Source organism: Lithobates pipiens, unplaced genomic scaffold (genome assembly GCF_037356315.1).
Source record: "Lithobates pipiens isolate NorthernLeopardFrog02 unplaced genomic scaffold, aLitPip1_a1.2 Scaffold_8, whole genome shotgun sequence".
Taxonomy (NCBI): domain Eukaryota; kingdom Metazoa; phylum Chordata; class Amphibia; order Anura; family Ranidae; genus Lithobates; species Lithobates pipiens.
Genome location: NW_027507903.1, coordinates 567,385,185 through 567,412,381, shown reverse-complemented (window position 1 = coordinate 567,412,381; position 27,197 = coordinate 567,385,185). Strand labels below are relative to the sequence as shown.

The following is a 27,197-nucleotide window of genomic DNA, read 5'->3' as shown; positions in this document are numbered from 1 at the left end:
AAAAAACATAAGAATACGTGGAGTCCTAGAATCATCACAGCAAGAAGATCTAATAGATATAATAAAAAAGATATGCAATCCATTGATGAATAAAGATATAACAAACCCAATAAAAATTGAAAGGGCCCATCGGTTAAGAAAACCAAAAGAACTTCCACAAGAGATGCCTCGGGATATAATAGTGAGATTTCAGAACGAAGAAGATAAATATCAAATATGGAGAAATTTAAGAGAAAATACATCAATTGAATATGAAGGAAAGGATGTCCAGATATTCCAGGACCTATCCCAAGAGACTATAAGGAGAAGAAGAGCCTTAAAACTTTTATTAGCAGTCTTGATCGAGAACGGGGTCCAATAAAATTGGGGGTTTCCCGCGTGCCTAATTGGCAGAAAGAATGGAGATATATAGAAGACACAACAGAGTTCTGTAAAAAACTTGATATTCCTGCACCAAGGAAATAATATATATGAGTGAAGGGGACTAATGAGTTCTGGGGGGGTGGGGTGGTGGGGGGGGGATTGGGAGGATAGGCTCTCCATCCCTCTCTTCCCCAAATAGGGAGGGAGGGAGAAGATATATGGGTATATATATGCATGAGGGTGTGTTTTTTTTTCTTTTTTATCTTCTCTCTCTCTCCTCTCTCCCTGTATTTCCCCCCACCCTACCAGGGATGGGGGGGAGAGGGGGAAGTTTGGTGGAGGAGTGGTGGGAGTGGGGAGGGAGGGCAGGAGGGTTACGGAGGGTAAGAAGAGATGAAGATAATAAAGCGGCAGGGGGAGGGGCTTGATGTCCCTGGCACGTCGGGATACCATCTCACAAGTAATAGGTGAGATGGATAGCGACATGGCCAAACAGAACTCCACCCTAGGACAAAGGGACCAGAGGAACAAGGGAGTTCCTGGTAAGATGTCCTGGACCATAGGGTCATATTTACATCAAATGAGGGGGAAGGGGGGGGGGGAGAAAAGAGGGAAATTCTGTCGACCCAAATCCACAAAATGAAAGAAGAAATTTTCAAGATTTGTCTGATGGTAGAGCTTAAGCTATTAACATACAACGTAAGAGGAATTAATTCTCCCAAGAAAAGGTATATTATTTTTAAAGAAATTGAGGGATACTTTGTGGATTTGTTTTCTTACAGGGGATGCACCTATCCCTTGACTCTAATATTCGGCTAAATACAGGAGTGTTTCCAATGTGGTACTATGCAGACACCCCAAACAAGGGGGCTAGGGGTGTAGCTATCGGGATCTCGAAAAATGTGTACTTTATAGTCGAGGAAAGGAAGGTGGACCCAGAGGGGAGGTTTCTGTTTTTAAAAGGAACTATACAAAGGAAAAGATATACACTAGTCAACTTCTACTGTCCTAATAAGGGTCCAAAAAATATTTAAATGGGATTTTGAATGCTCTAGCGAATTTTGTGATTTTAGCAGGAGACCTAAATTTCTATATTGATCCTGATTTAGATAGCACGTCACGTGTCCCCCCTCAGGAAATCAAACAACATAGAATATTTTAAAAATATATATACTCACAACAGCTTGTGGATATATGGAGAATAGGTAACCTGTGAAAAAAGGATTACACTTATTATTCCTGTGTACACAATATGTATGCGAGATTGGACTACATATTTGTAGACCACGAAATGCTGGAAAGCGTGGTAGATGTGGAGATAGAAATTATCACCTCGTCGGACCACGCACCGGTGATAGCTAAAATTAGAGAGGGGGAAATGAAACGTAGAAAAGGCACTTGGAGACTCAATGAGGCCCTAATAGAAAATGAGGAAGTAGAGAGTACCATAAAAACAGAGACTGAACAATATTTTAAAAACAATGACACTATAGATGTATCTAAAGCAACACTCTGGGAGGCTCACAAGGCCCTGATTCGGGGGAAATTAATCTCTATAGGTGCATGGAAAAAAAAGAAAGTGAAAAGAGATTGAATAATATAAAAAAAGAACTATATGAGCGAGAGCAAGATCATAAGAGACAATTATACAGAAATATTCATAAGGAGATCATTAAAAAATGTGCACAATTAAATGATATGATAGAGCAAGAGACAAGAGAAGTATTTAAAAATGTAGCTAAAGAAAGATACATGTGGGAAAACAAGACGGGGAAATATCTGGCAAGCATATCAAGGGAAAAAAAAACCTTTAAATTATATTGAAAAGATCAAAGATGAGTATGGGGAAATTAAATACAGAACATCGGAGATAGCCAATGCTTTTAAAACATACTACAGAGCACTATACTCAATCAGAAGTGCAGAGACAGGAGAACAGAAGCGGATTAGGAAAGCTAAAATACAAGAATATCTGATGGAAACAAACTTACCTAAAAAAATTGCTAAGAGATTAGATGAGCCTATTACGTTAGACGAAATTCATAAAGCACTAAAAGAAACCCCGAATGGGAAAAGCCCGGGTCTGGACGGCTTCTCAATCAAGTACTTTAAGAAATTTTAAGAGCAACTAGCCCCAGAATTGTGTAAATATTGGAACAAAATAGGGGAGAATGAGGACATGAGGAAACAATCGCTGTTGGCAATATAACGGTTATCCCAAAGCCAGGGAAAGATAAATCAATTTGTTCTAACTATCGGCCTATAGCATTGCTGAACACCGATACTAAGCTATATGTGACGGTGTTAGCAACAAGACTGAAAAATCTTATGCCTGAACTAATAGAAGGGGACCAAGTAGGATTTGTACCAGGCAGAGAGGGGTGAGATAACAGTTTGAGAACCCTGTTACTCATGGGTAAAGATAAGGAAAATAAGCCTCCAATGATACTAATATCGATCGATGCCGAAAAGGCATTCGATCGAGTAGATTGGTGTTTTATAATGGAAACCCTCCAGAACATAGGCCTAAGTCCAAAGATGTTGAAATGGATAAACTATTTATATACACAGTCAACAGCTAGAGTGGGGGTAAATGGGAGTATGTCATCCGCATTTGAGATGTTAAATGGGACAAGGCAGGGGTGTACGCTTTCGCCCCTCCTGTACGTGATTTCTTTTAGAGCCATTACTTACAAAAATTCTAAATAATCCTAACATAGGAGGGGTAAAGTTGGGCGACGAGGATCATAAGGTGGCGGCGTATGCGGATGACATACTCCTATATATGACTAACCCGCGACTGTCCCTTCCTAGCTTAATAAAAGAAATAAGGGATTATGGAGCTCTCTCAAATTTTAAAATAAACCCCATAAAAACAGTTAGGCCGCGTACACACGCGGGGACTGTTCGCCCAACTTTGTCCGCTGAACAGTGTTTCGGCGGACAGTCCGCTCGTGTGTGGGCTTTCAGCGGACAGTTTCAGCGAACAGTCTGCTGAACAAAGTTTTTCGGAAATTCCGAAAAACTGTCCGCTGAAACTTGGTTTCAGCGAACAGTCCCCTCGTGTGTAGGCTTGTTCGTCAAACTAAGTTCCGCGCATGCTCAGAAAGGATTTACACGCCGAAAGTTGTAATGCAGTGTATAGGACGTCGTATTTTCCGTCCCGTCGTACATGCCGTTCACGTCATCGCGCACGGTTTCAGTAAACTGTTCGTTCGTCGTGTGTGGGCAAGTCCGTCCATGCTAATTTTGAGCGGACTGTTTGCTGAAACTGTTTGACGGACAAAGTTGAGCGAACAGTCCCCGCGTGTGTACGCGGCCTTATATTGAATATAGGATTAGATAAAAAAGAAGAGAAACTACTACAACAAGAATTCCCCTTCACATGGGAGAAAAAAGAAATAACATATTTTGGTATAAAAATAATAACTACAGCCCAAGATTTATATCAAGCTAATTACATTCCATTATTAAAGGGATCAATTACATGGATTGGTAGAATTAATATGTTGAAGATGGTAGTTTTACCAAAAATTACTTATAAATTTCAAATGCTCCCGATCAGCATTCCAAATTGTTTTTTTAAAGTAATAAAAACACTTTTCTTAAAATTTATATGGTAAAATAAAAAATCAAGGTTAAATTATAATATATTAAAGCGGGAGTCCACCGGGACTCCGCGTTTTTTTTTTTTTTTAAAAGCCAGCAGCTACAAATACTGCAGCTGCTGACTTTAAAAATAGTGACACTTACCTGTCCAGCGCGCCCGCGATGTCGGCACCCGAAGCCGATCGCTAGGTCGTCTGTCGGGTCCTGCCGCCGCCATCTTGGGTATGGGAATCAGGAAATGGAGCCTTCCGGCTTCATTTCCCGGTTCCCTACTGCGCATGCGCGAGCCGCGCAGCGCAATCCGGACGGTCCCCGCTGCCTCTGGGAACTGTGTGTTTCCCAGCAGACAGCGGGGCACTTGCAGGAAGGGGTGGGCACTTGCGGAAAGGGGCGTAAGTTACGCCCCTTTCCGCAGAGAGCTGTCCCGGAAGTGGGTGCAGTTACCTGTATTATCCAGGTAACTGCACCCCCCTCCCCCCTGAAAGGTGCCGATTGTGGCACCGGAGGGGGGGAGGGTTCCGATGAGCGGAAGGTCCACTTTAGGGTGGACCTCCGCTTTAACTAGGAAAAAAAAAAAGTGGGATGGCACTGCCAGACACATATAGATATTATATTGCAATCACTTTAGCGAGATTGGTGGAATGGGCTAACTTAGGCACTAATAAGAAATGGGTAAAAATGGAGGAGACGCTTTTTGGATCACAATTACAAAAAAATATTTGGATTCTGCCAAAATATAGAATAGGAAGCAATAGGGCACTTAAAATATGGGATGCATTATATCGTAGAAATAAATGGGTATATAATTCTCCATTAATTCCACTTGAGGGCACAAATTTTTTTATCCCAGGAATTGGCACGCAATTAGGGAGACAAATGATAAATATACAATTAAAAGATATCACTTTAGAAGGTGAATTAATGTCAAAACAGGATTTAATAAAGAAATATAGGTGGCAAAACTTAAAGGAATGGGAATACTTACAGATTCAACACTTTTTTAACTCAATCCCTGGTCCAATAAGGGACGAAAATACACTAACGCCAATGGAAAAGCTCTGTAACTCAAAAAAAAAACAGTAAAGCATAATGTATCCCGGGTATACCAGCTATAGTAAAATGGGAGCAGGACGTGGGTATTAAATTAGATGAGACACAGATGATAGACGCTGTATATAGATACGCATCAAATACAAGGTCAATAGAAGTTAACTATAATACTAATATCACTGAACAATATGAACTATTCCTCACTGATCCCAGCGCCCAAAAGGAAAGCAATTTCTCAAAATCTCATCCAATTAACAGCTGCTATCATTAATTAAATTACCAATAATATCGACATATAGTATAAATCAACCCTTATCCTTCATGACATTACACTATATTGACAGCGCTAAAATAAAAATATTTTACAATCCAATATGCATAAAAAGTATATAAATACAGAAAAAAAGATGACAATTTCTCAAGGAATAAAATGCACCAAAAAGTTTTTTTTGAAAGTCCAAACACAGGTGTTTAAATGCCTGTGCTGCGCTGCTTGGTCACGCCCACAGACGAAGACGTAGTGACGAAACGCATATGGGCGTGACTAAGCAGCCGTACGTCAGAAGGTTAATTTTTTAAAAGATAGACAGATTGATTTGGAAGCAATCTTCTCATGTGAAGGAGAATTGCTTGAGGATAATAATTCTGCTGAAACTCTAACAGCACTGGCCAACACTCTGGAGAAACAAGTCCGTACATGGTGGGATATCAGCACTTTTGAACAGTATCTTAAAGATAAATTAATTATGAGAAGTCTGAGGTGGGATGTTGCACCTCAGGATGGACTTGATGATGTATGCTCAATGTCTGAATGGCTTGATTTCTTCAATGGCGTTGGCCACAAATTACAACAATTAGTACTTGAACGTAAAAGAAGAAAAATGGTGATTTTAGAAAAAAGGATTGCAGATTTACAACAAATATTAGAACCAATAAGAGATACACCTCAGTTAATTGTTTTTAATAATGAAATATGCAGAAAGTTAGAGAAAGTAGATAGGGAAACATAAAAAAATTTAAAAGGGATTTGAATGATTTTAGAAATCACACTATGTATAGCTGGCAGGGAGGAGCTGGATCATCTTTACAAGAGGAAGCAACTGGTGGTACTGCATTAACCCAACCCCCATTGACTAAAGTAATAACTGTAGATAAAGATTCTAGACAGTTGGAAGGAGCAACCCCTAAAAATAAAAATCTTAAAAATTTAAATTCCCAAGGTAAGAAATCTCAAAAAAACGTAGACAAAAAGCCCCCTAATTCCGCTGCCATAGATAGTGAAAGGGAATATAGGGAGGGGCACTCAGCATATAATAGACAGGACGTATATAAGTTAAATACATATAATCATTTTGCCCCACTCTCGGGTTCGTCCTCACCCCATAATACACAGATACTCCCTTTTTTATGGAGGGGAGGAAGAGGTCAGTGGAGAGGAAGACCGAGAGGGGGCCGACCATGGAGGGGGCCGACCATGGAGGGGTCGTCCTTTTTATCCCCCATCAGTACAGAGCAATCAGGGATGGAGGCAATCCCAAGATTGTACAGTCCGACCAGGCAGGTAAAACCCATTCCAAAAGAGGCTGTAGAGCCGGAAGACGTCTCCAGCAAAAAAAGAAGAAGGGAGATGGACTGACGGGGATTTATAATCTGACTAATGTAACTTTATCACAGAAAGAGAAAAATATCCTGAATGCAGGCCTGAAATGCTCTGTTCGTCGGCCTATGAATAAATTTGATGTTTATATTGACGTACAAAAATATGTGCGGAAAATTAACATCAAAAAATATATGCTCTCGAACAGTAGAATGATGAAAAATAACAATAACACTGAAACAATAGGTATTAATAGTGGGCTTCGTAATAAGTCTCTTTTCAATCCTCCTCTCCCTTCGAATCATCAAGTAGAGGTGTTTAAACAATCGGTTTTGAGAGATCTGAATGATCTCCCTTTGAAGAAAAATATTTGTCCTAAACATATTAAAGAAGGGATTATGGCCTTAGAAGAAAGAAAGGATATAATAGTTCGTCCTGCAGACAAGGGGGGGGGGGGGGTGTGGTGCTGTTAGATAAACAGTTTTACCACTCCCAACTCAGTGGGATGTTATCTGATCAAGTAAAATACACACTATTGGACAAAGACCCCACTAAAGAATACCGAAGTGATTTGGCGAATTTGGTGGATTTTGGGTATTATATGCGGATCCTTACAAAGAAAGAAAAATTATTTCTGGTTCCAAGTTTCAGATGAATTCCCAACATCTACACGTTGCCTAAGATACACAAGAATGCAATTGAACCACCGGCTAGGCCGATTGTCAATGGAATAAATTCCGTGACATCTAAAATAGGCCAATATCTAGATCATTTTTTACAGATGAGTGTGGTAACGACCCGAGCCTATTTGAAAGATACCACAAGTTTCTTACAGTTGCTGTGAGAGGTTGAATTTTCGGAAGAATCTGAAATCTTCCTAGTAACAGCGGACGTGTCGTCTCTCTATACAATTATACAACATGAGGATGCCCTGTTGGCACTCAACTGGGCATTCTCGCAGAGAGACGACCTTCCTTTCATTCAAAAAAAGTTTTTACGAATGGCTTTAGAATACTGCCTCTCGCACAACTACTTCTGGTATGATGGTAAATTTTACAACCAGAAGAAAGGGGTAGCAATGGGCTCTAAGTTTGCGTCAAGTCTGGCGAACTTATTTATGAGCAAGTGGGAGGACATACGTATCTTTGCAACTAGGAGACAGGAATTACTTTTCTAGAGGTATATAGACGATTTATTCTTTATTTGGCAGGGCACTGAAGAAAGTTTGAAATTATTCGCTGATGGTCTGAATATTAATAATAATAATAATAATATCAAATTAGATTTTAATTGGAGTAAGGAATCAATCCACTTTTTGGATGTTAAGGTAATGAGGGAACGTACCCATTTATCTACTAAAGTGTTTTTCAAGCCAACAGACAGGATCCAGAGTGGTCACCATCCACTGTGGCTGCGAGGTATACCCAAGGGACAGTTTCTCCGTATTCGTAGAAACTGCACCTCTGACAAGGATTACTTGACACAAGCATCTCTTGTAAGAGAGAAGTTTCTAGAGAAAGCATATTCCCCTGATATTCTAGATCAGGAGTTAAACCATCTTTCAGATATCTCAAGAGACTTGCCTTCAACCAAAAGTAAGATCTGCAAGTACCAGTCATGAATCGGGCTTTATCAGTACTCTACACGGACAATATAAGGAGGTTGAGGATATTATCGGGAAATATTGGAACATCCTTAAATTGGACCGCACCCTTAAAGAGGCTATTCCAGAAAAACCCAGATTTACATATAGGCGTAGCCCTTCTTTTGGTGATAAAATTGTTAAAAAAGTTTTCCACCGTCTAGGCCACATATGTTCTGGGATAGGACAGGTTTCTTTGCCTGCCGTAGGTGTAAGGCCTGTAAATCAGTCGGTACCCATTTGAGAGGTGTTGACCAATTTACTTCAACTGGAAATGGACACAATTTTAAAGTGCAACAAGGGGGGGAATTTTGGGACTTTAAATGAAGCACAAGTATGTGCCTCCATCCCGGTAAACGGTACATAATAAAGGAAGTTTGGGACTTTAAAATGAAGCACTTGGATAATGGAGGTAAGTTTTAACCATGTATCAAAATTTTTTATTTTTTTTTTATTGATTGTTCAGTAACAGATCATAAAAAATAATAAAGATCAAATTCATAAAGTATATAGGCGTAAATGTAGTAGAAACATGATATATAGTATTCACATATAGCAGCACATAATAGTAATGAATAAATTAATTGGGTAATATGGCATGGTAGTGCCTATGACAGCAAACACGACATCAGCAAGTACATCCACATAATAAAAAAAAAAAAATTTTAGTATATAGTTAAAAAGGTAAATTCATAATAAAATGAAATAAATATAGTTCCGTATAAAGTATAACTGGGACATCAATTCAAAAGCTCGACGCGTTTCGTGGGTGTCTCCCCACTCATCAGGAGCTGATGCGACCAAAAAATTCCTATGGAATAGAATAAAAAATATATAATATACTAACCATATAAATAAAAATAAATTAATGGGAATTCAATGCGTGTAAATGGTTAGCCAGGACAGACTCACCAATCCGAGCGGAAAGTGCAGTGTGCGGCAGTGGGCACAGGGCGGGCCATGGGCAAGATCCATTATCCAAGTGCTTCATTTTAAAGTCCCAAACTTCCTTTATTATGTACCGTTTACCGGGATGGAGGCACATACTTGTGCTTCATTTAAAGTCCCAAAATTCCCCCCCTTGTTGCATTTATATCGGGATGGAAGCACCTGGATATACGGGATTGATAGTGTTCCCCTATCTTCCCGGCGTGAGGTCCATTTACATATTGCTGATGTCTTTAGATTTTTTTAGTTTCTGTACTAATAGCAATGTTTTCTGTAAATACTTCATGTAATGTAAATGCTAAATTGCTGTCATTTTCAATTGAAGCGGTTTATTATAGGTTTGATGTATTATTCTGAATCATCAGATACATATTGTTGCCAGCTTTTTTATCTGGATTAGTTATTGATTTTTAATTGTAGGCAGGACGAATTATTAATCAATGTTCTGTGAGCGGGAATGACAATGGTTATCATAGATCTATGACTATGTCTTACAATGGATGGTCTTAGTATCTGTCTTTTGTTTACACTGAACGCTCCAGCAGGACACTGAGGATCATGTTATCTGACGTGGGTCAGAACGCTGTGAGTCTCGGTGTCTTGGTAACAGCGTATCTTGTCATTCCTGTAGTGATTGTTTACTATTGGGGTTAGGCGGCGCTGATTAGTTGGGAGGTTGGATGGAGGAGTGCCTCTGTATATTGTCCCCTTATCAGCGCGCCGCCGGTCCTGTACACAAACATATGAGTTTTACTATTGAAGGTAGGCGGTGCTGATCAACTGAGAGGTTGGATGGAGGAGTGTCTTTGAGCCATGTCCCCCTATCAGCGCGCCGCCGGTCTTGTACATAAGCGTAAGAGCTGCGCTGCTTGGTCACGCCCACAGACGAAGACGTAGTGACGAAACGCGTATGGCGTGACTAAGCAGCCATACGTCATCGCAGGGGAGAAGGTTTGAAATTTTACCCGGGACCCGCCGTGGACGCTGAGAACGATTGCTATCTTTGCATCTCAGGACTGCGGTGAGACAAACCTGATCGCTCTGAGCATGATTAATGACCTGATGATTGTACATTGTGTACGTATGTTTTTATTAAGCGCATGAGAATTTTAAATAAATAAAATGGTTTGCACTATGGAATATTTTAATTTTTCCTACATGTGAATCTATGCTGAATGGAGTACTATTGAACCAAAGATAGAGCGAATTTAAACTATTAGTGCTGACAACCGTATTGGCATTTGGTTTGATTGGAAGCATTATTACAAGGAATCTGAGGAACCAATGTGTTTTGTGATGTGCCTGTAACCCTTTAAGTTCTGGTAAGTGTTTTACCATAAGGGGTGTCACTTAGTGTGAAGTTACTACGCACTGGTGTCTTTCACTGGGAGATGGACTATCTTTTTCATCACCTCTGGAATACTGCAATGGATGGCATTTAAACACCTGTGTTTGGACTTTCAAAAAAAACTTTTTGGTGCATTCTATTCCTTGAGAAACTGTCATCTCTTTTTTTCTGTATTTATATACTTTTTATGCATATTGGATTGTAAAATATTTTTATTTTAGCGCTGTCAATATAGTGTAATTTCATGAAGGATAAGGGTTGATTTATACTATATGTCGATATTATTAAAAGTTAACTATAAGTGTCTGATGAGATGGCATTTGACACCAGAAAGACTGCATAGAATATATCCCTCCAAATCTGCACAGTGTTGGAGAGAATATAAATCATTCGGAACAACATTCCCTATATGGGGGGAATGCCCAGAGATAAAACAATATTGGCATAGTATATTACACTATATAGAGGCAATAACCGGGGAGAGGATACCATATTGCCCCTGGGCTTGTCTGTTTTATGGTTCCGACTAGGAACCAATATAAAAAAAAAACAAAAAAACTCTAGTACCTTTCTTGCTTAACGTGGCAAAAGCCCTCATCCCTAAAAATTGGTTAGAGAATAAAAAACCTACTATTAGAGAATGGATACAGAGAGCAGAGTATATCAGCAATAGGGATGAGCCGAACACCCCCCGGTTTGGTTCGCACCAGAACTTTCGAATGGACCCCAAATTCGTACGAACTTTAGAACCCCATCGAAGTCTACGGGACTCGAACGTTCGAAATTAAAAGTGCTAATTTTAACGGCTAATATGCAAGATGCTGTCCTAAAAAGGGTTTGGGGACCTGGCTCCTGCCCCAGGGGACATGGGTCAATGCCTAAAATGTTTTTAAAAATGGCCGTTTTAGCGGGAGCACTGATTTTAATGACGATTAAAGTGAAAAAAAGTGAAATATTCCTTTAAATATCGTGCCTGGGGGGTGTCTGTAGTATGCCTGTGAAGTGCCACGTGTTTCCCGTGTTTAGAACAGTCCCTGCACAAAATTACATTTAACGGAAATAACATCATTTAAAACTGCTTGCGGTTTTAATGTTATATCTGGTTCCTGCAATATGGTTGAAAATCATTGAGAAAAATGGCATGGGTAGCCCTCCCTGCCCATTACCAGCCCCTTTGGGTCTTGTACGCATATTAAGGGGAACCCCATACCCATATTAAAAAAAGGAAATGCGCGTGGCCCCCAGGCCCTATATACTCAGAACAGCAGTATACAGGCGGTGCAAACAAGACAGGGACTGTGTAGGTTTGTTGTGTTAAGTTGAATCTGTTTGTAATTTTCAACTGGTACATTTTTAATGTGTAGCTCCAGTCAAAAAAACAATTTTTAAGCTTTTTGGACAACATAGGGAAGGGTTATCACCCATGTATAATTCGTTTTGTCGTCCATCTTTTTTCATCTCACTTGCTGTTGTCTCCTTCCGTTTGCAAGTAGGAGATGTTTGTAAGTTGGATGTTTGAAAGTAGGGGCCTGCCCTATATGCTCTGCAGAAATGGCGGAACAAGGTGTTTTTTTTGCCACAACATTGTAAGCCCTCAAAGTGACTCTTGGTGGGCGCTGGAGCGCCCTGCTGTGAACGATTATATCAAGAATTGTAATTACATGCCATTGTTGAACAGTGGTAGAAAAATTGACCTTGCAACCTCTCCCATATACTCTAGTTTTAGTGCAGGAACTAGCCCTGCTGCAAAGCATTGCATCAAAAATTGTAATTAAACGCCCCTGTTAAACAGGGGCAGAAAAATTTGGCCTTAGGCACTGGTGCTGGTGCCACGACACTGCAACCTCTCCCATATACTCTAGTTTTAGTGCAGGAATTAGCCCTGCTGCAATGCATTGCATCAAAAATTGTAATTAAACGCCCCTGTTAAACAGGGGCAGAAAAACTGGGCCTTAGGAACTGGTGCTGGTGCCACGACACTGCAACCTCTCCCATATACTTTAGTTTTAGTGCAGGAATTAACCCTGCTGCAAAGCATTGCATTAAAAAATTGGTGCTGGTGCCACGACACTGCAACCTCTCCCATATACTCTAGTTTTAGTGCAGGAATTAGCCCTGCTGCAAAGCATTGCATCAAAAATTGTAATTAAACGCCCCTGTTAAACAGGGGCAGAAAAATTGGGCCTTAGGCACTGGTGCTGGTGCCACGACACTGCAACCTCTCCCATATACTCTAGTTTTAGTGCAGGAATTAGCCCTGCTGCAAGGCATTGCATCAAAAATTGTAATTAAACGCCCCTGTTAAACAGGGGCAGAAAAACTGGGCCTTAGGAACTGGTGCTGGTGCCACGACACTGCAACCTCTCCCATATACTTTAGTTTTAGTGCAGGAATTAACCCTGCTGCAAAGCATTGCATTAAAAAATTGGTGCTGGTGCCACGACACTGCAACCTCTCCCATATACTCTAGTTTTAGTGCAGGAATTAGCCCTGCTGCAAAGCATTGCATCCAAAATTGTAATTAAACGCCCCTGTTAAACAGGGGCAGAAAAATTGGGCCTTAGGCACCGGTGCTGGTGCCACGACACTGCAACCTCTCGCATATACTCTAGTTGTAGTGCAGGAATTAGCCCTGCTGCAAAGCATTGCATCAAAAATTGTAATTAAACGCCCCTGTTAAACAGGGGCAGAAAAATTGGGCTTTAGGCACTGGTGCTGGTGCCACGACACTGCAACCTCTCGCATATACTCTAGTTGTAGTGCAGGAATTAGCCCTGCTGCAAAGCATTGCATCAAAAATTGTAATTAAACGCCCCTGTTAAACAGGGGCAGAAAAATTGGGCCTTAGGCACTGGTGCTGGTGCCACGACACTGCAACCTCTCGCATATACTCTAGTTGTAGTGCAGGAATTAGCCCTGCTGCAAAGCATTGCATCAAAAATTGTAATTAAACGCCCCTGTTAAACAGGGGCAGAAAAATTGGGCTGATGGCATCACCCAGAAACAGAAATGTTCTTCCAACATATCAGCGGAGGAGGAAGAGGATAGACAATCAACATAACAGGACAGTCACTCAGCATCAGCATAGGCAGTCTTGAAGGGATGTGATATTTCAAAAAAAATTATTCGGTTACATCAGCTTCAGGTGCTTGGTAGCTGTGGGTGATCCAAGACTGATTCATCTTGATGAAGGTCAGTCGATCAACTGATTCGGTGGACAGGCGCACCCTGTGATCGGTAACTAAGCCACCAGCAGCACTGAAGGTGCGTTCAGAAAGAACGCTGGATGCAGGACAGGCCAGTAGCTCAATTGCATACTGTGCAAGCTCTGGCCAGTGATCCATCCTCAAGACCCAGTAAGCCAGAGGATTTTCGGTGGGAAAGGCGTCCAAGTCTGACCTTGCCCCTAGGTATTCCTGCACCATGCAAATCAGACGCTGGCAATGGTTGCTGGAACTGATCATACCTTGGGGCTGCAGACTAAAAAATTGTCTGAAAGCATTGGTCAGACGGCCACCTTCTCCACCGCTCCTTCTGACCGATGCCTCAGCAACACGTTGTCCAGGACCAGGAGTTTGTAACCTCCCAGTCTCTGGGAACGCGTTGCACAGACCTTTCTGCAAGGCCTCCCGGAGATGTCTCATCCTCTGCTCCCTCTGCGATGGCAAGATAAGGTCGGCAACCTTACCCTTGTACCGTGGATCAAGGAGAGTGGGCAGCCAGTAATGGTCTCTCTCCTTGATCCGAAGAATATGAGGATCCTTCCGCAGGCTTTGCAGGGTCAGGGAGGCCATGCAGCGTAGGTTAGCTGAGGCATTCGGTCCGGAGTCCTCTGGGTCACTAAGGACAACATGATCCGCAGCTACCTCCTCCCAGCCACGTACAAGTCCACGGGTTTCTTGGGACTGTAAATCATCTCTACAAGACTGCTGATGCTGCTGCTGATGCTGAGTGCCAGCCTCCACCTCCATGCTGACACAATCATCCTCCTCCTCCTCCTCCTCATCATCCTTTTCCTGTGTGATGGGTGGCACAGCAGGAACACTGTCTGGATAAAGGGGGCCTTGAGAGGCAAGGAAGTCCTCCTCTTCCTGCCTCTGTTCTGCCTCAAGTGCCCTGTCCATTATTCCACGCAGCGTATGCTCCAAGAGGTGGACAAGAGGTACAGTGTCACTTATGCATGCACTGTCACTGCTCACCATCCTTGTGGCCTCCTCAAACGGTGACAGGACAGTGCATGCATCCCTGATCATGCCCCACTGGCGTGGTGAGAAAAAACCGAGCTCCCCTGACCCTGTCCCAGTGCCGTAGTCGCACAGGTACTCATTGATGGCCCTCTGCTGCGTGTGCAGCCGCTGCAGCATGGCCAACGTTGAGTTCCACCTGGTGGGCATGTCACATATAAGGCGGTTCTTGGGCAGGTTCAACTCCTTTTGGAGCTCAGCCAGCCGAGCACAGGCATTAAATGATCGGCGGAAATGCACACAGACTTTCCTGGCCTGCTTCAGGACATCCTGTAAGCCCGGGTACCTGCCCAAGAACCGCTGCACCACCAGGTTAAGGACGTGAGCTACACAGGGCACATGGGTCAGTTGTCCCTGTCGGAGGGCGGAGAGGAGGTTGGTGCCATTGTTGCAAACCACCATTCCTGGCTTAAGCTGGCGTGGCGTCAACCACCTCTTGGCCTGCCCCTGCAGAGCTGACAAAACATCCGCCCCAGTGTGGCTCCTGTCCCCTAAACAAACCAGCGCAAGCACGGCATGGCATCGTTTTGCCTGCGTACTTGCGTAGCCCCTGGAATGCCTACGGAGCACCGCTGGTTCTGAGGACAGAGCACTGGAAGAGGCCATGGAGGAAGAAGAAGAGGAGGGGGTGGAGGAGAGAGGTGTGTCACAACCAATAGTAGCATTTTGGAGGCGTGGTGGCGGAACAACCTCCAACACTACTGCACCTTGTCCTGCATCCTTCCCAGCTGCCAGAAGAATGACCCAATGGGCCGTGAAAGACAGGTAACGTCCCTGTCCATGCCTGCTGGACCATGAGTCAGCGGTAATATGCACCTTACCGCTGACCGCCCTGTCCAGCGAGGCAAGGACATTGCCTTCCACATGCCGGTAGAGAGCCAGAATCGTCTTCCGTGAGAAAAAGTGGCGTTTGGGGACCTGCCACTGAGGAACCGCACATTGTACAAACTCACGGAAGGGGGCCGAGTCTACCAACTGAAAAGGCAGCAGTTGAAGTGCTAGCAATTTAGCCAAGCTAGCATTCAACCGCTGGGCATGTGGATGGCTGGGAGTGAACTTCTTTCGTCGGTCCAGCAGCTGGGGCAGGGACATTTGCCTGCTATAATCGGACGTGGGTGTACTGCTAGCAGAGTGCCCGGAAGCACTTGGCTGTGACACACCTAATTCTACACCTTCATTCCTCTCAGAGCAGGTTTCAGAGAGGACTGAAGGTCTAGTGGGGTTGGAGATCCCAGCTGATGAGGAGCAAGGAGAGGTCCGCTTTGTTCTTTGGTGTGGGTCTTTGAGGTACGCTTGACAACGAGCTGCATGGCAGGTCAACATATGTCTGGTCAAGCATGTGGTGCCCAAGCGGCTGATGTTTTGGCCACGCGAGATATATTTGAGACATATGTTGCAAATAGCAGCGGTGCGATCTGATGCACTCGTCTCAAAAAAGGCCCACACCAAAGAACGTTTAGAATAACGTGCAGAGGCAGCGCCCTGCACAGGCGGAGCTCTGCGGTGTGATTCAGTCGGCGTGCTGCCCCTAAGCTGGCCCCCGGAGGGCATCCTGCCTCGTTGGACATGTGCCTCCTCCTCCTCCTCTCTCCTACCAGGCACCCACGTGGAGTCAGTGCCCTCATCATCCCCTCCCTCTTCATCGCTGGAGCAAACCTGGCAGTATGCTGCAGCTTGTGGAACATGACTGCCAGATTGCTCTCCTTCTTGAGCATCCCCTCTCTCTGCATTCATGCTACTGCCTTCCTCTAGCTGAGTATCATCATCAGAGCCTACAAAACACTGGGCATCCTCCTGGAGCATGTACCCAACACTGTGCTCAAAGAGTTCAGGAGACTCCTCAGGAGGACGTGGTGGGTCTAGGGAAGGAGTCACTGATGATGACATTGAGAGGAGGGAAGACAATGCATTGGCAGCTGCTTTGCTAGTACCCTGAGACTGGGTGAGAGAGGATGAGGAGGATGAAGAGGGCTTGGTCATCCACTCTAACAAGTCGTTGGCATGTTGCGGCTCAACATGTCCAGCTGCCGAAAAGAAGGACAAGCATGTCCCATGGCCACGTGCTGATGATAACGATGCACCGCGTCCACGACCAGCACTGTTGTCTCTAGACACAGAGCCTGCTTGCCCTCTTTTATCGGCTCGCACCTGTCTGCCTCTCCTTGCCGGCCTTCCAGACATGGTAATGGCCTGAAGGGAGTTGGGAAAAACAGCAATTGGGTAGTGTATATTGTGCTGGAGGCACACACAACTTCCACTAACTCCTGCAGTTGGCTCAAATAGAGAAGAGCTATGTAGGTGGATATAGCGGTGTATACTGGGTTCAGAGCACGCAGACAGCACGCACAAGCTCCTACCGCTGAATGCAAGCTCTATTTAAAACGAGCAAGACAGTTTGCTATATAGGTGGATATAGCTGTGTATACTGGGTTCAGAGCACGCAGACAGCACGCACAAGCTCCTACCGCTGACTGCAAGCTCTATTTAAAACTAGCAAGATAGTTTGCTATATAGGTGGATATAGCGGTGTATACTGGGTTCAGAGCACGCAGACAGCACGCACAAGCTCCTACCGCTGACTGCAAGCTCTATTTAAAACGAGCAAGATAGTTTGCTATATAGGTGGATATAGAGGTGTATACTGGGTTCAGAGCACGCAGACAGCACGCACAAGCTCCTACCGCTGACTGCAAGCTCTATTTAAAACGAGCAAGATAGTTTGCTATATAGGTGGATATAGCGGTGTATACTGGGTTCAGAGCACGCAGACAGCACGCACAAGCTCCTACCGCTGAATGCAAGCTCTATTTAAAACGAGCAAGATAGTTTGCTATATAGGTGGATATAGCGGTGTATACTGGGTTCAGAGCACGCAGACAGCACGCACAAGCTCCTACCGCTGACTGCAAGCTCTATTTAAAACTAGCAAGATAGTTTGCTATATAGGTGGATATAGCGGTGTATACTGGGTTCAGAGCACGCAGACAGCACGCACAAGCTCCTACCGCTGACTGCAAGCTCTATTTAAAACGATCAAGATAGTTTGCTATATAGGTGGATATAGAGGTGTATACTGGGTTCAGAGCACGCAGACAGCACGCACAAGCTCCTACCGCTGACTGCAAGCTCTATTTAAAACGAGCAAGATAGTTTGCTATATAGGTGGATATAGCGGTGTATACTGGGTTGAGAGCACGCGGACAGCAGGCACAAGCTCCTACCGCTGACTGCAAGCTCTATTTAAAACGAGCAAGATAGTTTGCTATATAGGTGGATATAGCGGTGTATACTGGGTTCAGAGCACGCAGACAGCACGCACAAGCTCCTAACACTGACTGCAAGCTCTATTATAAAAGATAGTGTTAGAAAAGTTTTAAATGTTTATTGTGTGACTATTAGAAAAACAATAGTCCTGAGACTGATTTGTTAAAAAGCTTACTTCTGAGCACATTATTGTATTAACTCATTGTATTGTTTTGTCTTAATTAACTCCATAGTAAGTTGTAGAATCATTAGATTTAACTAAATATAATAGCCTAAGAATGTACGGAACATGTATAGCTAATAAAGTGCCAGCCTGTGCCATGACAACGTTATTTATGTTCCCTCAGCCAATAGAAGCACAGAGATGTTATTCTTATGGGGTATGTGAGGGCGTAACACGGTCTTTTGGCAGACATTTTTCTTCAGCTTTCATGCTGTAAGCATGTCTCTCTGTTGTGGGCCACATCAGAAATAAATTTTCCTGCTTCTCAGAACACCTGAAGTTTTTTTACTGATCACAAGGGAAATTCCTAACATTTTTGGTCTTTTGAGCCGGGAGCAACACGCTGGTTTTCAGATTAGACTGCCCCGACAACACTTCGGTGAGTATTGGACTTTGAAGCTCACCGACCAATTTAAAGTCCCCCCAATCAAAGTTATTGGTGAAAAAGGGGCAGGGGCAAAAAAGATCTGGATTCCACTGTCTGTTTCCGAACCTTGTGTGATCCAGTCCAGGTGTTTGAGAGGTAAGATAATTTAAATTATTCTTAATTCTTTCTAAGAGTCTTTTCTTCTCTCTTTGCTTCTGGTTTAATGTGATGTAATTGCCGACATTGGTATTGATCGTATAATATCTAGATGATCCAGTGCTCGTAGACAGAGACACTTGGGGACGTTGTCTAAGGTAAAAAATTATTGCTGCTTTGTTCATTTACATGGTTTTTGTGCTGCATATTTCTAAGCAGATAAGAAGTCATTCTTCACCTAACGCACTGCACTCACTCTCCCCCTCCTCCTCCCCCTCCCCTCATGGAAGGATTGCTTCTGCCAGAAGTTGTAAAGTTAACCCTTGATTAGCTATGACAATACAGAAGGGTTATATTGTAAATATTGAAACTTAGCATAAAAGAAAAAGAATGTAGATTGCACTTTGGAGTAAATAGAATGTTGTAGAATTATTATCAGGTGGCTTGATGAATGTGAAAAGAAATGAAAAAAAAAGGCTGAGGATGTTTTCTTTGCTATGAAGGTCAAGAAGCTGTTTCTCGGAAACAAGAAAATGCAGAATGCCTGACAGAGGTTAATTTGTGCATCTGTGAAAATATTAGGACTTTTGGTGGGAAAAAGAGTTTGAAAAATAGTCTTAAAGTAAATATTTATATTGGATTGGAGTTATTTTTAGAATTCATAGACTTTCAACTGTGAAGTGTTAATGATGCAATGCTGTTTATATTTGGGTACATTTATAAGTCAAAAGGCTAAGTTCTGAATCAGAATACTAAAAAAAAAAATTTAAAAGAAAGAAAGTTCTATTTTGGGGCCCTGTGGATAAGCTTAAAATGTCAGGACCCAAAGTTCAAAAAAGGTATGGGTTGGAAATGGCGGAGTATTGGCTTCAGCATGCTAAAATTAGGGTAGAAGGAAAAAGAACAAAGGAAAAATGCCAAGCCCAATTGTCCCTAGTGGACAAAGAGGATGATCTCATCTGCTACACCCAGAGACCACCTCCCTATAATGGTCCTCCCCCTCAGGTGCAAGTAACTGCTCAGAGTTAGGCCGCGTACACACGCGGGGACTGTTCGCCCAACTTTGTCCACTGAACAGTGTTTCGGCGGACAGTCCGCCCGTGTGTGGGCTTTCAGCGGACAGTTTCAGCGAACAGTTTGCTGAACAAGGTTTTTCGGAATTTCCGAAAAACTGTCCGCTGAAACTTGGTTTCAGCGAACAGTCCCCTCGTGTGTAGGCTTGTTCGTCAAACTAAGTTCCGCGCATGCTCAGAAAGGATTTACACGCCAAAAGTTGTAATGCAGTGTATAGGACGTTGTATTTTCCGTCCCGTCGTACGTGCCGTTCACGTCATCGCGCACGGTTTCAGCAAACTGTTCGTTCGTCGTGTGTGGGCAAGTCCGTCCATGCTAATTTTGAGCGGACTGTTTGCCGAAACTGTTTGACGGACAAAGTTGGGCGAACAGTCCCCGCGTGTGTACGCAGCCTAACACCTTCCCTGTGACATCCACCCCTGTCAAAGGAACCGCCTCTGAACAAAACCCCAACTCCACTTCCTCAATCTCTCCAGACAGTAGTTCAGTCCTGGAGATGAACAGATCGATCCTTGAAACATTAACTGACGCCATAACTCATGTACTAGGTGCCCCAGCAGGAGCCAAGAGACTAAGTAAACCTCCTATTAGGTATGGTGTGGAGGACGGTGAGGAATACCCCTGCGCCCCAGAAAATGCACAGGGACGGGGGGATCCATTGCCTCCAGAAAGCCCAGACTTAGGAAACAGGTTGACTGCCCTACTGAACAGATGCCAGCTTAGATGGGTACAACGGACTGATTGGCAAAAAAATAAATATGACAGTACAAGAAGACAAAGAAAGTGTCAGTGACTACCTAAATAAATTACGAGAGATTTTTAGAGCGTTCTCCGGGCTCCCCGAAGCTGAGGATGTGTATAGTGCATATCAGCAACAGCTAAAGATTGTTTTTTTAAATGGATTGAAACAGGATCATAAGGATTACATTGTTAAAAACATGGTTACTTACCGAACTGCATCAGTTTTAGATGTTTTACAATATGCTAAGCATTCTGAGAAGTATTTGAAAGCAAAAGCAAAAAAGAATGTGAAAGTAAAGGTTCTTATGCAAGGTGATGAAGGAGAGGAGGATGCAGAAGAGTACACTGCTGAGGCAGAACCAGAGGGGTCTCATAGAGGAAGGATTACTCTACAGAAATAGACAGTGCAACGAGAGTACTTCCACCCTGTGTACAAGCACTGGTAGCATCAGCGGTGTAGTGGTTAGCACTCTCGCCTAGCAGTGAAGGGGGTCACTGGTTCGAATCCCAATCATGACGCTGCCTGCCTGGAGTTTGCATGTACTCCCTGTGCCTGCGTGGATTTCCTCCGGGTGCTCTAGTTTCCTCCCGCACTCCGGAGACATGCAGGTGGGTTGATTGGCTTCTGTCCCGGTTTGGCCCTGGTATATGAATGGGGACGTTGGATCCTTGGGGGTGGAGAATGATGTGGGTGTACAGGGGTAGAGGCTAGACACTCACTCAGGCTGAACCGGATGGACTGGTGTCTTTATTCAACTTTACTAACTGAAAAGGTACCACATGCAGTGTTTGTTATCCTGTTACAGCAAAAGATATCACATTTGAGCCCAGCACGACACCTTTCCTGTATGACAATACTCTTGACACAACCTCACTTAACAATACAGAGGTGTGCTACATTAAAACCATCCACACTACTACCACTTCCTACTGACGGGTATAAACATGACTGCACTGCTGCCATCACTGAAAAGGTACTGCCACGAAGTGATCTGAAAGATGTACCATTATCTAACCCTGACATGATACTTTTTGTTGATGGTTCTAGTAAGAAAAATCCAGATGGCACAAATGCAACAGGATATGCAGTAGTGACACAGGATGAGATTTTGGAAGCGGGGCCACTACCAAAACATTATTCAGCACAAGTTGCAGAACTTGTAGCATTGACAAGAGCATGTATACTGTCAGAAGGAAAATCTGTAACCATATACACTGACAGTCAATATGCCTTTTCAACAGTGCATGTTTTCGCACAACAATGGAAAAACAGGGGGATGGTCACCTCCAGTGGTAAACCAATTTCACATACGGACTTCATTTTAGAACTCCTAGATGCAATACAGTTACCAAAAAAGCTTGCAATCTGTAAATGTCAAGCACACACAAAATATACGGACCCCATCTCAAAGGGAAATAAAAGGGCAGATGAAGCTGCACATAAAATAATGATGAGAAATCATAGTGATAGATCATACAATCCTTACTGATATGCAGCAAAATGCCCCCCCCGGGGAAAAACAATATTGGAAAACAAAGGGTTACACAATAATTGATGACATTTACACATCACCTGAAGGGAAACCGGTATTACCAAAATCTTTATTTAGGTATGCAGCAGTATTGACACATGGAGTAACGCATGTGTCAAACAGGGGGATGACTGAGATGTTAAATAAAGTATGTACAGCCTATGGATTCACAAATTACTCAAAAAACTTTTTGCTCTCAATGTCTTATATGTGCAAGACACAATGCTCAGGGAGGTATAAGACCACAGAAAGGGAAGTTCCCTACACCACAATATCCATTCCAACACATTTGCATGGATTTTATTGAATTAGACAAATGTGAAAGGAAGAAATATTGTTTGGTACCCAGGCACCCTGACCAAATGGGTGGAGATATTCCCGACAGGAAGTGCAGATGCACAGACTGTAGCCAAAGCATTACTAAGAGATATTATTCCTAGATTTGGAATCCCTGAAAGGATTTACAGTGATAATGGACCCCATTTTGTAATTAACAAATATACAACATTTGATAGAAGTGATGAGAATTAAAGGGAAATACCATTGTGCCTATCATTCCCAATCAGCTGGATTGGTAGAAAGACATAATGGCATTCTAAAAAGCAAACTGAGAAAAGTTATGGAAGAAATAGGTAAAAATAATTGGATGTATTGCCTACTAGTAGCTGTGACCAGTATGTATATCACACCCCCAAAAGAAGATGAAAAAGGTGCATGTGGGAGATTGGGTCTCAATAAAAAGTAATAAGAAAAAAAAGCAGTGGTAACTCCCCAAGGTGGGATGGTCCTTTCAAAGTCCTTTTAACTACCCCTACTGTGATAAGGATTGCAGAGAGGTCTACCTGGATTCACCAGACCCATTACAAAAAGGTTTCACAGGCAGAGTAGGGCCAGTTGGCTACAAGAGGTCCAGAAAGTCCGGCTACAAAGGGAGGTCTCACACAAGGTGGGACTTGTCTCAAACCGGTGAAGTCTCCCTCCCCTTCCAACTCCCCTATCCTATCCGCTGGAACTCTGTAGCTGGTTAGGATGAAAGGGACAGTAATTATCCTTGGGTTACTGGTGACTCTAGGAGAGGCATCCATAAGAGGGGGTAGGCGCTATGGAAGAGTAGAGGAACCTTTGGATTGGGAAAGAACAGGAAAAGCATTAAATCTAACCTTTATAGAGGGAATAACTAGCACTATACTGGTAGACTTCTGTCAGATTGCAGATTGTGGGGATACAACTGGGGCTAGAGGACTTCTATGGGCAGATAAATATATCTGCTGGCTCTGGAATAAGGCAGGATGTCAAGCATGGGATCAGGCCCTATGGACTACAGCACATCAAGATTGGGGGTATAATCAACCAGGGGCTAAAAAGAGTGGTATAAAGGAGAGACTCGTAATCACAAAAGCGGCCAACTCCCCCTGCACAAATAGTAAGAACTGTAACCAACTATTAATAACATTAAAGGAGCCGAGGAAGGAAGATCAGCGGTTGTATTCCATGGGAGCATGGGTGTCAGGAACTGACCCCTCAGGAACATTTTTCCTTGAGGTATTACCACCTAATAAAATTAAACAACAGGAAAAAGTAGACTCAGAAGGGAAAGAAGAAGGCCATACTAAAATAGAAGTTCTGAGTAAAACTATAAGATTCACTAACCTAACAATAGAAGATGCCATAGCTTTGGAGACGGGCTACCAAGAAAAAAATGAGTGGTTAGAATGGTTGAGGTACACGGTTAGAACTCTGAAAAAGGAAAACTGTTTAGTTTGTGCCGGAGCCAGACCACATTTAGCAACAGTTCCTTTTCCTCTAGATCACAATACAGATCCAGTAGGTTTAAAATGTATGTTGCAATTGTATAATAAGAGCTATAAACCTGAAACAAGTTCTACTTGTCACACATTGAGTTTGTTGTTTCCCCCAGTACAGAGACCTCAGATACCTCCAGCGGTTACCGCTTATCCGGGCAACTTTACTTGTTTTGCACTCCCAGGGAACCGTAGCGCGGTGGATCTTGGGTCACTACCTGATGACTACTGTGTGGAGAGGATTAACACGGACAATGGTGACTGGGTTGAACATGACATTCAGAGAGCTGATGTCTGGTGGATGTGTGGGGATAAGAAACTGCGAGCTAGACTACCGGCCAATGCCCAAGGGGATTGCGCTATGGTCCAGCTGGCTATGCCCCTGAGAATCCTGTCAGAATACCCGTGGACTAAGAGTCACCGACAGTATCGTAGGGACACCTCTCCCTTGGGGTCATTTGACTCTCAGATCTACATAGATGAGATTGGGGTTCCTCGCGGGGTGCCGGACGAGTTTAAAGCCAGGAATCAGGTGACAGCTGGGTTTGAGTCTCTTTTCTGGTGGGTGACTATAAATAAAAATGTTGACTGGATTAATTATATATATATTATAACCAACAACGATTTGTAAACTATACTAGGGATGCTGTGAAGGGCCTAGCAGAACAGTTGGCCCCCACATCTCTAATGGCCTGGCAGAACCGAATGGCTTTAGATATGGTCTTAGCTGAAAGAGGAGGGGTATGCAAAATGTTTGGTAGCATGTGTTGTACATTTATCCCCAACAATACAGCTCCTGGAGGGACGGTGACCAGAGCCTTGGAAGGACTGACTGCGCTATCGAATGAATTGGCGGAAAACTCAGGTATTAATGATCCATTCACAACTTGGCTTGAAGGATGGTTCGGTAAATGGACTGGATTTATCACATCATGTTTGATCTCAATCGCTGTGGCTTTGGCTGTTTTGGTCACTTGCGGATGCTGCTGCATTCCCTGTATTCGAGGACTTTCACAAAAACTCATTGAAACTGCAGTCTCAAGAACAATGTATCAAACCCTCTCTACCTCTGAGGAGACCTATATGGACATTGAAGCTCAACTTAATGACATACAGTCCGAAAGTGTATAACACAGGGACTTTCATCGAAATGTGTTGAGATAAAATAGTCACACAAAGAGGAGGGAATGTTAGAAAAGTTTTAAATGTTTATTGTGTGACTATTAGAAAAACAATAGTCCTGAGACTGATTTGTTAAAAAGCTTACTTCTGAGCACATTATTGTATTAACTCATTGTATTGTTTTGTCTTAATTAACTCCATAGTAAGTTGTAGAATCATTAGATTTAACTAAATATGATAGCCTAAGAATGTACGGAACATGTATAGCTAATAAAGTGCCAGCCTGTGCCATGACAACGTTATTTATGTTCCCTCAGCCAATAGAAGCACAGAGATGTTATTCTTATGGGGTATGTGAGGGCGTAACACGGTCTTTTGGCAGACATTTTTCTTCAGCTTTCGTGCTGTAAGCATGTCTCTCTGTTGTGGGCCACATCAGAAATACATTTTCCTGCTTCTCAGAACACCTGAAGTTTTTTTACTGATCACAAGGGAAATTCCTAACAGATAGATATATCGTTAGCTATATAGGTGAATATAGTGGTGTATACTGCGGTCAGGGCACGCAGACAACAAACACTACAGAAGAGCAAGAACGAAAAATCGGCCGATAATGATCGGTGTATACTGTGTTGAAGGTACACAGAACACCCACTAACTGCTACAGATGCCAACACACTACACAAGGCTGCCATGCTGGCGGCCTTATATAGTGTGGGGCATGTACTACACAGCCTGAGCTATGATTGGCCACATGCATCCTGCCTGTGGCCAATTATGGCTCTCCTCGCTGCCGGCGCTGTGATTGGCCAAGCATGCGGGGTCACAGTGCATGCTTGGCCAATCATGAGCCAGCAATGCACTGCGCCATCACAGTGCATTGTGGGCCGTGAGCGCCACACGAATTTGGCGCGAACGGCCCATAACGTTCGTAACAGCCGATGTTCGAATCGAACATATGTTCGACTCGAACGCGAAGCTCATCCCTAATCAGCAACATGGAATATTTAAGCAATATGGAGAAAGATTGCATGAATAGATATCGGGCAACGTGGGAAAAGTGGAGATCATTCAAAGTGACTGAAACTTACATTCAGGCACTAGGGGAATAAATATAGAGTGGATTCAAAGGGGGTCAACAGAATATGGGGGGGGGGAGTAATAGGGGAAGGAAAAATGGATACAGGATAATGCTGAATGTTTTTAAGATGATAATATGGTATGTGGTGTATCAGAAATCACATAATAAAATAAAATTTTAATTATAAAAAAAAATGAACAAAAAGAACTTAGGTCATGAGTTCAAATCCCAGCCGTGTGTGATTACTTTATTTCCACACAATAATATTTTGCTGATGAAACCATAACGCTGATGTTGCAGTGGCAATTAGGCATTTACTTATTTTCCTCATTAAAGTTTAAGCAGGTGGTACCATGCTTCAGATTTGAACCCATGGTCGGAGTCTTTCTAAGTAGGAGTGCATTTAGAATATACAGTAGTACAATGATTACCGAATGAACATAAATCAAGAGAATCTATATTCTTCTAAAATACAAATGCAAGATCATTGCTAAATTGTCAAAAATTTGTAGAGGTGATTTGTTTTATTGATATTTATATTATTACCATTCAGAGTTATATCTCTATTGTATATATGTAATCATGGTACTTCTTTATATTCTAGGTATAATTGTACTTAGCAAAGTAGCTTAATCTTTAGCACTCTTAGGTCACTCCCAGTATGGGAAATGCAAGACCTTTTAATGACCCACTAGGCAGGGGCGGATCCAGGGGGGGGCAACAGGACAATTGCCTCCTCCCAGAAAATAGAACTTACTCCAAGGCTTTCTCCCTCCGCCACCTCACCAGATTTGCATGAGGCATCTAAATGCAGCTGGGACTTTATTGCTGCTTCCCCTGGCTTCCATCAGTTTATTTAGAGGGGGCCAGTGGGTCACTATGGGGGTCTGTAATTGATGTGACACAGGCTGCTGCTACATGCTGGCAGAGTTGCAGCAGAGCGGCACGAGTGTCACTTCACTTCCCTGTCAGGCGGAGTGATCTCTACCCGACAGGAGCTTCCTAGTCCCGGCTGGTGTGACGTCACGATTCAG

General features: G+C 43.1%; 1 protein-coding gene across 1 annotated transcript; it reads left to right on the top strand.

Moving 5' to 3' along the window:
- The first annotated feature begins 18,926 nt into the window (after positions 1–18,926).
- Positions 18,927–25,379, top strand: LOC143961029 (uncharacterized). The gene is made up of 2 exons (XM_077470152.1): positions 18,927–21,399; positions 21,601–25,379. Exon 2 carries the CDS (start codon positions 23,188–23,190, stop codon positions 24,589–24,591), a length of 1,404 nt encoding a protein of 467 aa, XP_077326278.1. The 5' UTR covers positions 18,927–21,399; positions 21,601–23,187; the 3' UTR covers positions 24,592–25,379.
- Positions 25,380–27,197: the final 1,818 nt, after the last annotated feature.

Bases quoted from the DNA above. Each gene is read 5' to 3' on its own strand.
- LOC143961029 (XM_077470152.1), top strand. From the start codon at position 23,188: ATGAAAGGGACAGTAATTATCCTTGGGTTACTGGTGACTCTAGGAGAG.